The 14,110-nt window shown below is 41.7% G+C and overlaps 1 protein-coding gene across 1 annotated transcript; it reads right to left on the reverse strand.

Moving 5' to 3' along the window:
* Positions 1-9,551: 9,551 nt before the first annotated feature.
* On the reverse strand, positions 9,552-10,763 carry adrb1 (adrenoceptor beta 1). The gene has a single exon (XM_073490044.1). The coding sequence runs from the start codon at positions 10,761-10,763 to the stop codon at positions 9,573-9,575; it is 1,191 nt and encodes a 396-aa protein (XP_073346145.1). The 3' UTR covers positions 9,552-9,572.
* Positions 10,764-14,110: the final 3,347 nt, after the last annotated feature.

Genomic DNA, 14,110 nt, shown 5'->3' on the forward strand with positions numbered 1-14,110 from the left:
TACATCATTTAGCAGAGGGGAAAGGAAAAACTCGCTTCCTTGCCCATTCTCGTCATGCTTGGTCGAAATTTCCCATTTTATCTGCAGGCGCAGCGGCACACTGCAGGTTCGAATATCCAATTCAGGCCAATGATTACTGACAGGCTATTTTTAGCTCACTGATAATGGATTCTCCTATCAGCTGAGATGACCACCCTTGAATTCATAAAGCATCTCCCGTGTCCTTTGGATGCAGCAGCAGCCGCCATGACAGTAGCGCTCAAGGTGCAGAGATAAGGAGCCTGTCCTGTCTTTGTCCCCCTGTTTTTGTTTACTACACTCCATCCCAGCACAGACACAGTTACGGCTGCACCATTAAGATAAAAACATCTGAATATGAATGAGTCTCTTTAATGAACGTTATTACAGCCCATTAATTGTCTTTTAACGTCAGTGTTACGTGAGTCTGTGCACAAAAATAGACCTTTGTTAATTGGGAATATCCCACGCGTGTAATTCTTTGATTGTACGCCACTCTCTCCCGCTCGGCCCCTCCAGACACTTCAATGGAAACTGAGATGATTCATTTTCTCCAGGTGCTGCATTATTCTACTCAGATTCTGTACTGGTCATTCAGAATTTTAATTCATAAAAAAGTGCAGGACAGAACAGGTATTTCGGATCTACGGTCGTAATGGCTGAATAGAGGATTGTCAGGATTAGGTTTGAGGGTTTGTGTCCACCAAGGAGACCTCTCGTTACTGTCTACAGTACAATGATGCTGATGTTACAAAGGAAACAGAACTAATCTTGGATACAAATTAAACCTGGACCCAAAATTATTCATTTTAGGGATCCCTTTAGGAAATTAAATAGTAAAAATAGCTTGTCCGGTATAATCCAAGTCTCCAATGAGCTCCAGACATCCCAAATTGGTTCGAAAAAGACATTATTTGCAACTTTGACGCACAGTCGAGATTTTATAACAAGTCCCCATCTGCTTCAGTTGTTTATGCTGCAACACTGTTTTGCTGTGAAGCTCCAGAGATGTTTTTAGTGAACTTCAAATCTTCACACAACTTTCCGCAGGGTGGGGAGATAATGATAAAAATGTTCATGTTTGGGTGAATTTTTCCTTTAAAAATCCTACTTGTAATTGGCCAACTATATCAATCTCATGGTAAATGCTACAATCCCCAAACATAAAATGGAAAAGGTCACAGCTTAAATCCATTATATGAATATAATCTCACTATGGATGTGCATGTAAAAAAAAGGGCTAAAACATAGAACATTGCCATGTTTTGTTTCTTTAATAGACATGATTTTTTTTTGCATTTGTTTGTTTTTTATCAGTTAAATTAGGCTTGTTGTTGTTTCACTGCTCCTTGATTCTTATCCAAAGCTTTGTGAACGAATGACATAACTGAACTGTATGAATTGCATGACACAAAAAGTGCAGAGTGAATGAAATTCATTTTGTTTCATGCTTAAACAAGAATGTGCACCATGACGTGTGAGACTGACTCCTGTGTCTTCATGCTGGAGGCAGCAGATCCTTGTGGAGTGAAAGCTTTGAGTCAGTGCTGCTGAATGCAGTGAAAGGACCTTGAGCTTGATGAAAGAGGTGGATACTTCATACTTGGCATTTACTTGAATACTGTCCTTCAGTGCGAATTCACTCCATTTATTTGACAGCTGTAGCTAATTCAGATTGCAACATTACAGAAATAACAGCTTTCTGACACACGACCCGTTACAAAAAGAAAAATGTTTCTACTTGGAGCCTCTTGGCATTTTTATGACGATTGTGAATAGTTAGCTGTTCCAACAAGGAGACGGAGTGATGTCCCGTCTAAACTTCTCAAATGGTTTCATTTAAATACTTGTGTGAGACCTTTACAATCAAAAAAATTAGAGAAATGTCCTGAAAATGACAGAACTGTTTAGTTTTCTTCTTTCCTCTCCCATTAATTATGTCACGACCCCTCAGAATGAACACTTGAGTTTTGACACTCTAAGTATGAATGAAGGAGTGATGATGGAATATTTTTCACATTGTTGCAGTGGTACTTTCACTTTAAGTGGATCTATTGGCAGAAATGTAATATTATATTTATAATTTTGTTGTCATTAGTGTATAATCACCTGAAACCAAGAACTAAGAGTGTTCTCGTTACCTTAAAATGAGCCATGGAGTCTACCTCCATGTTTCTACACGGCTCTATAGGGGGCCTTTTCATGTTTTTAGCGGCTACCGTAAGGAGGGTGAGATTTCAATTGCAATGTGCTGCCTCACTGCTAGATGCCGCTAAATCCTACCTCCACTTAAGAAGACTTCTTCAACCACTTTTACAATTAGTTTACTGAGGTTTGATTTGGTCAGCAGAGATTCAGATGAACAATTGAGGTGCTCTGTGATCTATTTCACCTCTGTGATGTTTTACCATGAGGGGTAAAAACCCCAATGTCAGTCGGCGGTCTTGCAAAAGGGCACTCTTCCTCTTTTAGACTCAGGTCGGCCTCTCAGGGGGCTTTGAACGCTCAGTGGAGCCGCTCATCATGGGTGATTCAAGTCTTCACCTCTTGAACCTGATTGTTATTGTGAAAAAAAGACGCTTCCAGTTGGATAAGCAGCAAGCGTTTGTCTAAAAATGTTTGCATCTATGATGATGATGGTCAGATCTCTGCACGCTGGTCGAAGAGATGAAGAGTCTTGGTCAGAAATCGTCAGCGGAGGATGGTATCTTACTGTGTTTGCCATCTGCTGGAGGAGCACGTGCCTGGTTCTGCTCTCAGTAGGTTGGAGACTGCAGGGGTCTGAACTGGATTCCATAATAACTCTCATGCGCTCTCATCAGTGCATCAGTCACAGACGCTGCTGACTTCAAGGAACAGTCTGATATTTTTTTAAAATTCACTTTCTTTTTCTGAGTGTTAGATGAGAGGATCAGTACCACTCCCAAATCTGTCTGTTTAACATGAGGCTGATTAGCTTAGCTAAGCTTAGCTTAGCATAATGACTGGAAACAAGGGCAACCAGCAGTACACTACAGAGAAATTCAGGTTTTCCACAGTGTCATGATTTCTTTTACACACTTGCATTAATGGAGCGAGGTGGGCGGCCTCATATAGGATGCTGGCGAGCAGTTAGAAGTTCAGTGCCTTGCTCAAGGGCACCTCAGCAGTGCTCAGGAGGTGAACTGGCACATAACCCTCTGATTTTTTTTTTTTGTTTCCACTGATTTTTGTATTTTTGAATGTCTCCTGAAATAGTCGGCCAGTGGCAGGTTTATACCAACAGTCTACATCCAGTGAGCCAGGCTATGAGAGTGGTATCTTCTCATTTGTCCCTCAGAAAGAAATGTCTGAACTGCTCCTTTAATGACATAACCATTGTCATCTTGCGCACAAAATCTCAAAAGGGACTCCTGCACCATCAGATGCTGAATCACCAGCTCATTAGGATTTAATGAAAGGTCAAGACTCGAGAGGTTGGCACCCTTATGTACAATTTGGAAAGAAACTCATAGATCTGACTGTGCCAAAAGTTTCTAATTTGGAGTGAGGAAACCAGTGAGACAGAGAGAACGCTGACTATCAGGTCTAAAAAAGAAAGAAAAGTGGTGAATTTAGAGTGCACCATACCCACGTGAGACAAGCCTGTCAGCAGATCGCTCCACTTCAAGGCTGTTTGGACTTGCTTTTCCACACAGTCATCATCAATTCTACAACGTACATAAAGATAGCCATCCTCTTTAAGATGCCGAGATACCAATCCATATTGTAACTCATTTAATCTGACACACAGTCTGATCCCAGATCAGTCCTCAGGCAAAGATTTTTTCTATAAAACTAATATTGTTTCTGCTGCTGCTAACTTTGCTGCATCTTGTTTTCTAAAGGCAGTCAAGTGGCCACGAGTGTGCTCCGCTCCGTTTCTACGTTCACATATCTGTCAGTTTATATTATCGAAGCTGAATGCAAATGCTGAAAATGACTGACCACATTCGCCCCATCTTTACATGAAGCCGAAGCGCGGCAGATGGAGGAAGCTAAGCGCCAAGTTCACATGGGATTCCAAACAGATGGACACATGAAGCGTGGCACCAGCTTCTGGCAGCTCACCTCGACACTCGCAGCGTGATTTAGAGTGGAAAAAATCACAGGGGAATTACGTATATCTGACAGGATTACTCGCCATTTAATTACCAGTGGAAGTTTTATCTGTGTTTAGCCGGCAACAGGGTCTCCAAAAGTTAATGCATAATTAAGATTTTAAATATTTGTTTTCCTATTAGCTAAAATTCCCCAAAAAGTATATTAAATCCTCACGCAAGAAGAAGTAGTTTCACAACAAAGGCTGAAAAGTTGTGAGGTACTTACATTTTAGTGTGCTTATCTTTTTTTTTTTTGTCTGTGACTTTCAAGTTTCTGGCTGTGGAACTGAAAAAATGGCGGACATCTCTTTCATTATCAGTTGGAAATGAAATATTTTAAAGGTGCAAAATCAGAAAGCTTGAATTTAGACTCCAAACAAACAGGGCGCAGCATATCGACAGAGTTACCGCTAACTGCTGCTAACTGTAGCTGCCGTTAGCAAGTCAGCTGTCTAGCGAGTATGCCCAGACCGGGAGCTCGGAGCGGTGGGGGAGTGTTAACGCCGCTACCTCAGGAGCATTGGACCGCTGCGGCTAGCTGTTTGGCATGCTAACTTCAGAAGATGTCTCTGCAATACAACACATAGACGTCTTTGAAATGTCCGAAAATAAGGTCCCCCAGGACACTGTTTGAAGCTAGAAAGGTGGCGGGGTCCGCCACATATAAACTAAGTACAACAGTATGAAATTGTGTTGTCCTTTAAGGTCAGTTTGTTTATTCAGTCATGGAAACAAAGAGAGTTTGTTTTTTTAGTTTGTGTAAAAAAATCAATGAAGATCTTTCTCTTCTCGTTTAAAATGTCTTCCTCAGAACTACACCGTGCACTTTTTAAGCATATCTGTGCAGATCTGATAAGGTTGTGGGCCTAATTATTTAGCAATCAGCAGCAATTATCTCCAGGTGTTGACATTTCTGTTTTTTTAGCAATGACTGTTTTGTTTTTCTCACTCTCTGCCTCAGAACAACCTTCCTACCATCCACCTCCTGCCGAAAGTGACATTGCATTTCACAATATCATGTTTCATAATCGTGTTTCCGTTGCATCTCTTGCCGTAATTAGCTGAATCACTCATCGCTGATGGTTTTTTTGTTCTTTGTTTTGTCCTCGGCCACCGACCGACTTGGTTTTCTTCGTGCATCACTTTAACAGTAGCATTTAGGGAATGAGAGGATTATTAATGTTCACAAAGACTTCTCATAGTCTGCATGTTTTAATTTTTTTTGATGATCATGATGTTTGTGTCTTTCATCAAGTACAGATGGCGGTGGGAGGAGGCTGGCAGAGACAATATTCATGATCAGGGCGACAGCAGGTTCAGGCTTTGTAATAACTGAATGAAACCTCACACCTGTTGTTGCCTGAGAGGATCTGAAAGAAGTCCAGATGCTCCTTCAAAGTGTCAGTGCAGTGTGGATGTGGTGCTTCGGGACGTCGTGGAAAATGTCTGACTTTATTCTGCGGTGAAACCGAAACTTAAAGTTTTTACACTTTTTTTTGTACGCATAAAACAAAGGAGATATAAAGTGTTAGTTAGTCAGGTTTAGAGTAACTGTAACTGCCAAAATCAAACATAAATCAATCAATCAATCAATCAATACATAAATATGTCATTAAATGCACCAAAAATAATCCTGAAAGCAAATGTAAGCATGAATAAATGTATAAAATGTGACTTAAATTGATATTTTTATGTTTTAATCTGCTTTTATATTTGTATTATTATTTATTTATTGTTTGTTTTTGTTTTTTATTATTTTTTAAAAATATATTATTTCTGTATTTATTCCTGTATTCTTTTCATTTTGCATTTTGCACAAATACATAATTAAATTAATAAATTTAATCATGAATAAATACTTTTTTTTAAAAAAAGGTAAAACAGATGGCATAGAAAATAGAGTGAATTGATACAAAGGTAAATAAATACAGAAGCAAATTAAAACAAAAATATCAATTATGCATTTAATGACATGTTTACTTAATAATTGAGACAATTAGTTATTTCTCTATTTATTTTTGATTTTGGCAGTTTCAGTCCTCCATACTAGATACATGCAGATTGTATGTACTTTAGAGCCAGGCTACCTGTTCTCTCCTCATTCCAGACTTCATGCTAAGCTAAGATAAGTTGGTCTTGTAAAATGTCTTCTTGTTTCTTAGACAATAGATATGAACAAGTTTTAGCATTAAATATAATAAGCCTACAGTTAATAGAATATATAAACATTGTATTCTGCATCATTGAACATACTGTGTGCCCTGTAACGGTTAAATGAATGTTCTGGTGACTTGATTGTCAAATACTCCAGTGAAACACTATTAATGGATTGATATCAGCGTGACCTCCGTTCGCCCCGAGGTCACGCTGATATCAATCCATCTACTTCGACCTGGAGCTGCCAAAATGTCAAAAAATACACAGGCAATTTGAAACAATTATTCTTAAAGCCGCTGATTAGCTTCTCCATCTGCGAGCCCACTGCTAATCTGCCCAAACACAAACTTCCTGCCAAACAAACAATGCTTAATAATGACGTGGGTCTCTGCCAGGAGGCCATCAATGATTCTGGCTGCACTGCTGTTGTTATTCTTTTTTCCCCCCAAACGCTGGGTCTCATTCACACACATTAGTTAAGCCAATCACATCTAAACAGTCAAAACAGCTGAGCTCAGTCTCATTCAGTTTTTTCTGGCCTAATTGAAATGTGCGGCCGGGCCCCTCTGGGAGAGCATCGTTAGCCGACAACATCATGCTAATGCATTTTAAAGACGTCCAGCTTTAGGGCTAATTAATATTCCCCAGAAAGAAATGGAAATGTCTGCTGTAAGATGCGCTTCGTAACACCAGCTGTCATGATGTTTACTGAGATGTTTTCTATAGGCTTCCAGACTGAGGCGGCAATCAAACAGCAAAGTTTAAAGTTAACATCGAACAGGACGAACATCTGGGCCTGTTTGGATTTTGGACCATTTCAACAGGTTTGACAGAGTAAATAATGATAAACAAGAAGACACACGTCCCGATGTTAGCAAGTGTGAAACCAGAGAATGTTTTTGACGAGGGACCATGTCGTTTCAACATTTGTAAGCTCGACACCACTGGATGTTTTTAAGGAGACCTCTGGACCATTACCAGCCGTGTTTTCGGCGACTAAAACTGGTATTTTAAGCCAAACATGATCCTTTCCTGACCCTTACCAAGTGTTTTCTGTGCCTAAACCTAACCAGATCATAAACACATGGTCGTCCCAACGTGACATAGACAAATGAACCCAAAGAAACGTAAAGATGCGACAAGTTTGAACATATTCATGATATGCAGAAATGTACATTCCTGACATTTATTCTTGCAACTGTGCTGCGTTTGAAGACTTACAAGGTAATTCCACTGAATTTTTTTGTACTTTTTGTCTGAATTGTTTTCAAAATCTAAAGTAATAACCCCGATGAGGTCACAGTGATGTCATCAGGGTTATTTCGCCTTGTGCTTGGGGCTTTCTTTTGAATACTTTAACACAAAGCCTACGCTACAAACTGGAGGCGTGAGGTTTAGGAGGCAGGGAGGGTCTAATGAAAGACGTGAGCGAGTTGCATTATGGGAAATGTAGGATGCAGTGTTTTTGGAGGACGAGCCTCGCCAGGGATGGAAAGTCTGGCTATTTTGGCTACTGTTGGCTTGTTAGCTTAGTTAGCCGTGCAGCTAGCTGGACTACCAGGGGAGAGTTAGTGTTGGTGAAAGAGGTTTTCATGTCCAGGGCTAGCTGGTTAGCATGCTAACTTCAGTAGATATCTCCTCGACACAGTACATAGACGTCTTTGACATGACGTCAACAATGTTGTTTCTTCACATTCTGTGTTTTGAACTGAAATTCTTACATGTTGCACCTTTAATAATAAGGAGAGCATTTTAGATGAATGGGAGATACAGACTTTGAAATAACGTGACTGTAAAAAGGCAGTTATGTTGTACGTAAGCTAGTGCATTTGGTTTCTTGCTGGAATTGCACTTTTAAACTTTTAAAAAGTGCATTGGCTTCAAATCAAAATGCAACTTTAACCATGTAAAAACACATCACAGTGGAGTAAAAGGTGCTTGCAGACTACTAACATGCAAGAAATCCATTCCTCTCATAGTCCAATTCAATTATAATGTGAAATAGCAACTAATCTTTAACATGTTCAGCCATAATAATATATCTAAAAACATATTCGGCTTTAACCCAGTCCAGCCCCAATACAGCTGTTTCAGTGTCTGCCTGTGTGCAAGTGCTTAAAACAATGCAGATGTGCTGTATGGATGAATCAGTGCACAGCTGAGAATAAAGTAGGTCAATCATGTAAACACTTAACACAAGAGCTGATAAAACCCACAGTGCGTGAGTGTGCATGAACTCCCTTGTTTAAAAAACAGATTTCATGGCTCATCTCTCCACAGAGGCCGAATCAGATTCCAGTTGCTCCCAGCAGTCCCAGCAAGAGCAGAAACCACACAGAGCCACATCAGCTGGGAGAGAATCATCCCAAACCATTGTTTACCTCTACATTTTAAATCATTTGTGTCAGTTTTATGTCAGCAAACCTCAAACCCTTAACAGAATAATACAGAAACGGTAATTAATTAACAATAGAACTTCCTTTTATTTCACAGGAGTCAACACACCACCTCACAACAGCATGTCAAGCTTAAAGGAGAGGGGACAGAGAGAGAGAGAGAGACTCGAATTCCTCACTTGGGCACTAAACACCACTTACTATCATATGTACAAAGTGCGTGGGAATCAGGCACCACGGTCACTCTCTTAGTTGGAAAAAGACAGCGCGGAATAAATACACCTATCTCACATTAAAATGTTTAATATAAACAAATACCTGTCGTACAAATTGCACTTGTCGATGGCTGTGAGGTAAAAAATAAAAATAAAAATACGCATGATAGTCAGCACTACATGACTACAGTACAGTCACTCCGACAAATGGCTCGCTCGTGTCCATCTTAAGGACAAAAGTGTGACCCATGACGACCCTGGGGTCGAATTATAGGAAACCCACTTCCACTTAACACGTTATGCTCCTCAATACTGAACAGCTGATCCAATAAAAATAAAAAAAGCGAATGCGCTCTGTCGCTGAATCCTGTTTTACGCACGCATTGTGATTTATCAGATCCACTTAAATACATTTCTAGGGTCGATATCATGACGCAGAATGATCCAATCCTCGGCACTAAAGTGTCCTGGAGAGATTTGCGCGTGTTGGAAACATTCGGCATCATGGCTCTTTCAAAAATATGGCTTTCAAAATACATGTCTGGTGATTTACGCAGATATAAAAAATGGACCCACTCGTGCCTCTTTTTGCGCAAACCTCTCCTGTTATGTCACCATCACCAGGTTGTTGTAATCCACCTCAATAAAAAGTTTCATGTCTTCCCTCACAGCTGGGATTCAGAGTGAGACAGCTTCGCGGTCCCCACCAGGCTGCTGTCGCTGTTGTCCAAGCCGGCGCATTCCGTCCACATCCCCAGCGTGCCGGGCTCCAGAGCGGACACGAACCCGCCGGAGCACCGCGACAGGTCGCAGGAGCTGATGTGCAGCCGGCGGTCGGCTTGCCTCGGGCAGCACAGCAGCCTCTTGAAAGCCTTCCTGAAGTCCGGGCTCCGGCAGTAAATGATGGGGTTAAACGCTGAGTTCACGTACCCTAGCCAGTTCAGGAACACGAAAAGATCCTTGTCCACCACCTCTGCGCTAAACACCCGCACCACGTTGACTATGAAGAAAGGCAGCCAGCACAGGGTGAACGTCCCCATGATGATGCCCAGCGTCTTGAGCGCCTTCTGCTCCCTGAGCGCCAGGATTTTGGACGGCCTCTTCTTGCACTTGGAGGTCAGTCCGGTTAAGGTGTTGTGAAACCTGCCCTCGCACTTGTCGATCTTCCTCAGCTGCTTTTTCGCCTCCCTGTACACGCGGGCGTAAACAAATATCATGACCAGAAGAGGAATGTAGAAAGATATGATGGATGAGGAGATGGCATATGCCCTGTTGGTGACAAAGTCGCAACATTCAGGGTCGTCGTAGCACGCTGTGTCCACGCTGTCCCGGGACCAGTGCATCAGGATGGGCAGGAAGGAGACGAGCGCAGAGATGGCCCAAACCACGCACACCACCGCTTTGGCCCGAGCTTTGGTTAACAGGCTTTGGTAGCGGAAAGGCGAGGTGATGGCCACGTACCTGTCTATGGCGATGACACACAGGGTCTCGATGCTGGCGGTGACGCACAGGACATCCACGGAGATCCAGAACTCGCAGAAAAAGGAGCCGTACTGCCACGAGCCGCGCACCTCCAGCGCGGCGCCAAACGGCACCACCAGCAGCCCCATGATGAGGTCCGCGCTCGCCAGAGACACGATGAACACATTGGTGAGCGTCTGCAGCCGCTGCGTCTTGGCTATGGCCACGATGACCAGGATGTTCCCGAACACGATGCACAGGACGATCAGAGCCATCACCAGGCTCATCCCCGCCATCCACTGCTCGGACGCGGCGGAGCCCGGTGCGTCCGACGCGCCGCTCCCAGCGGAGCCATTCTGCAGGTTCACCAGCGAGGATGCGCCGCCGTCCCCCATGACGGGCTGCTGCGCTGAGTGCGGGACCAGCTCGAGCTCATCAAGGCAGCGCGAGGCAGCGTCTCCAGTCTGCCGCACGAGCCACAGCTCCACTCTCGTCGCGCGCCAACTCCATCTGGAGCTCCTCTCTCTCTCTCTCTCTCTCTCTCTCTCTCTCTCTCTCTGTCCGTCTCTCTCTCTCTCCCCTCCAGCATGCAAGAGCGGCAGCACCGGCCGGCGGTGACATCACCGCTCCCCTGGACCAATCAGCTGCTGCTCAGCGGACACACTGTCCCGAGAATGAAGTGGAGTAAACAACACCTGAACCTCAGAAATTATACAATCAGTCTCAGTTTGTCATCAGGCACATGAACAACACTTACACAATTATTCTAGTGTTGTTTAAGCAGTTACTCTGGTACACTGCGACATGTATACTGCAAATTATTGTCAATTATTATTATTATTATTATTATTATTATTATTATTATTGTTATTATTATTTCACTATCACTCATTATGATCTACACTGTAATTAATGTGCAGTATGAGGCACATATATTAACATATTTATATTTCTAGTAGCATTTCCTTTTATATATTTCTTATTCTTACATACTCTCATTTCTTATCTATTCTATATTTTATATTTTTCTGTGACACTTTACAATAAGGTGCATACAAGTCTGAATAGTTACCAAGTAATGAGTGAGGAATGAATCAGGAACTACTTAGTAATTAATGTTTCTCACCAAGTAATCCCTCAATAACTGTTTTTCCACAACTATGTAGTGCATAATGAGTAGTTACTGGAGAACAGACTGGGAGATTCTAATGAATCATTAGGTAATGATTAGTATATTAATATCTGTGAATCAACGTACTGACCACTTTCTTGATGAGTTGCTCTTGATTAACGTGAACCAATCGCTGAGTAGCACAACCTAGTAACAACTCATTAATCGCTAATTACTTAATCATTAGTTACTCTTTATGTGAACCTTTAAGTAGTGCAGCATAATACTGAGTAGTTAGCAAGCAAACTCATTGACTCAAATGATTCATTAATCTGGTGTCTCCCAGTCTATTATCTTGTAACTCATCATTATCTTTTACACAGTCCTGAAATCACAGTTCTTCAGGTATTACTCAGTAACGATTCATTCACTATCAAGTAGTTCCTGATTCATTCCTCACTCCTTCCTGAGTAACTAGTCAAATATTTGTGTACCTTACTGTAAAGTGTTTTCTTATAATTTCTCTATACTGTGACTTTTCTTTTCTAGAAGGAGCGACTGTAACGTAACCCGAATTCGACCTCAGGAAAAAAATTAAGTATTTCTGAGTCTGATTCCAGACAGGTTATTATCGACAAGTAGCCCTCTAATGACATCCTACCTGAAACTTTCTGTTATCCATCAAAAAATCAGCCGATCTTTGGAAACATGAGAACCCAAATATGGAATTCCAAAATCTACCATGGCATTGTGAACTACAGGGATTTCCCTGTTTTCATCACTTGCCATCACAAACAAGGTTTGTTTTCCCACTAGTCCATTTTATATTTTTATCACAAAGAATACATTCCACGACCATGAGGTCAGGCCCAACCACAGATCTGCTCTTTGCTTCACAGCAGCTGTATTACATTAAACTCCTCAAGTCTTAAGATAACTATAAAACACATTTTGACCAGCTGCCAAACTATTCATTGCATATGCTACAGTGTCAGGTCAGTTTCAGTTCAATAAAATATATGTAAGACATAAATTAAGGTGATCTGGAGTTTACAGTTAGAGGTTTCTGTGCTTTCTGAACAAACTTTTTTATACTTTTTTAATTGTGAAAGACCTTTTTTTTTCTTGTTCCTACAGTTGAATGTTTGAGCTTTAATAAGCAGAGCTTGAGAGTAGAAGGCTGTTTTCATATTCATTGCTGAAGCTCGAAATTTTCCCTGTTCTTCGTTTTAAAAAATCGATTTGGAGAGGCGGTCCAACGAGCATGACACACTGAGAATAGACTTTACACTGAAGTAAGGAACACCTGTTATCGAGAAAACGAAATGACTTTTGAATTTTGAAGTAGGTACAAGGAGAAACTTCTTTTTAATAAGGATTTGAACGTCGTTATTACTTTTTTTCCTGCAAAAATCATGCAAAAACATATAAGAGGATTGTTATGTCTTAAAACATGCGTGGAAGAGCTTTCAAAGCACGCTAAGCGTACTTGCCAACCATTCTGATTTTCACGGGAATCTCTCGTCTTCATTGCCCTTTTGCTGTTTCCACCCGATATTTCTCCCAGTTCATGGCACGTTTTCCTTTTATTTTCCCTTTTCGTTATAGCAACCTGTTTCTGGCACAGCACAGCATGTTTCCACCTGCACAACACCTGCAGAGAATTGGAGAGTTCTGAGAAAAAAAATGCTTGCACACCATGCACATCGGTTTTTCTGTCGAGCATGAGTGGTTATGGTGAACATTAGTTTGTGCCAGAGACTCACACCAGAGGGGGAAATGATCCTATATTCTTTCCTGAGAATTAATAGTAAAATTAAAATAATTCAACATAAAACTGTTATTTTCATTCTTTAAAAGTCAAAACTCAGATTTTTCTGGGGGAGGACACACAGACCCCATCTTTGTTTGTGAAAGCCTCCCTATTTTTTAGGGTCTCAAAGTTGGCAAGTGTGTCTCTAACTTGTTTATCTTGTCTGTTTCTGTCCTTGTGCTGCTGCAACTCCCAAATTTCCCCTCTGGTGCATCTGATCTTATCTTAAACTGGACAAAGTAGCCACGAAGGCTGAGGAACATCACACCTGAACCGGCTGACAGACTGGCCTCATGCACAGCGTAGTTCAAACAAAGACATGGATACATCAGTAAGGAAGACTTGAAAGACAGGAAACATCTTTTCAGGAGGCAGCAAGTGGAGCTGCAGCCTCTCAGTGAAACTACACAAAATTTAAACTTTTATTAATCTAGACATTCACACAGAATGGAAAATTATGCCGAATTGACAACAGCTTTCCCCGACAGCTGAAAGGCAAAGACTTTCAAAAGAGAACACAAGGACAGACATCTTGATGATCAGCCGTGTGACAAACACAGCGTTCAAGAGATGGATGACGATGACTGCGTTCCTTGTTTTTGTGTGCTGATTAGCATGCCTGTTCATGAACCTGACGACCCAGCACCGGAGGCTGTGACACGACTTGACCCAGCGTAAGAAGGCTCATCTTTGAGTGTCAACATTACTTCATGGGTCTATGCACCTCAGGCACTCGCAGCCACATACATGTTGGGAGGGGCAGCAGGCTTTTCTTACAGACATGTGAGGAGGCTGTAATAATGGTGTCTCATACCTTC

This window comes from Pagrus major, chromosome 20 (assembly GCF_040436345.1).
Source record: "Pagrus major chromosome 20, Pma_NU_1.0".
NCBI classification, from domain to species: domain Eukaryota; kingdom Metazoa; phylum Chordata; class Actinopteri; order Spariformes; family Sparidae; genus Pagrus; species Pagrus major.

Coding starts and splice junctions, on each gene's coding strand:
- adrb1 (XM_073490044.1), bottom strand. CDS start 10,763: ATGGGGGACGGCGGCGCATCCTCGCTGGTGAACCTGCAGAATGGCTCC.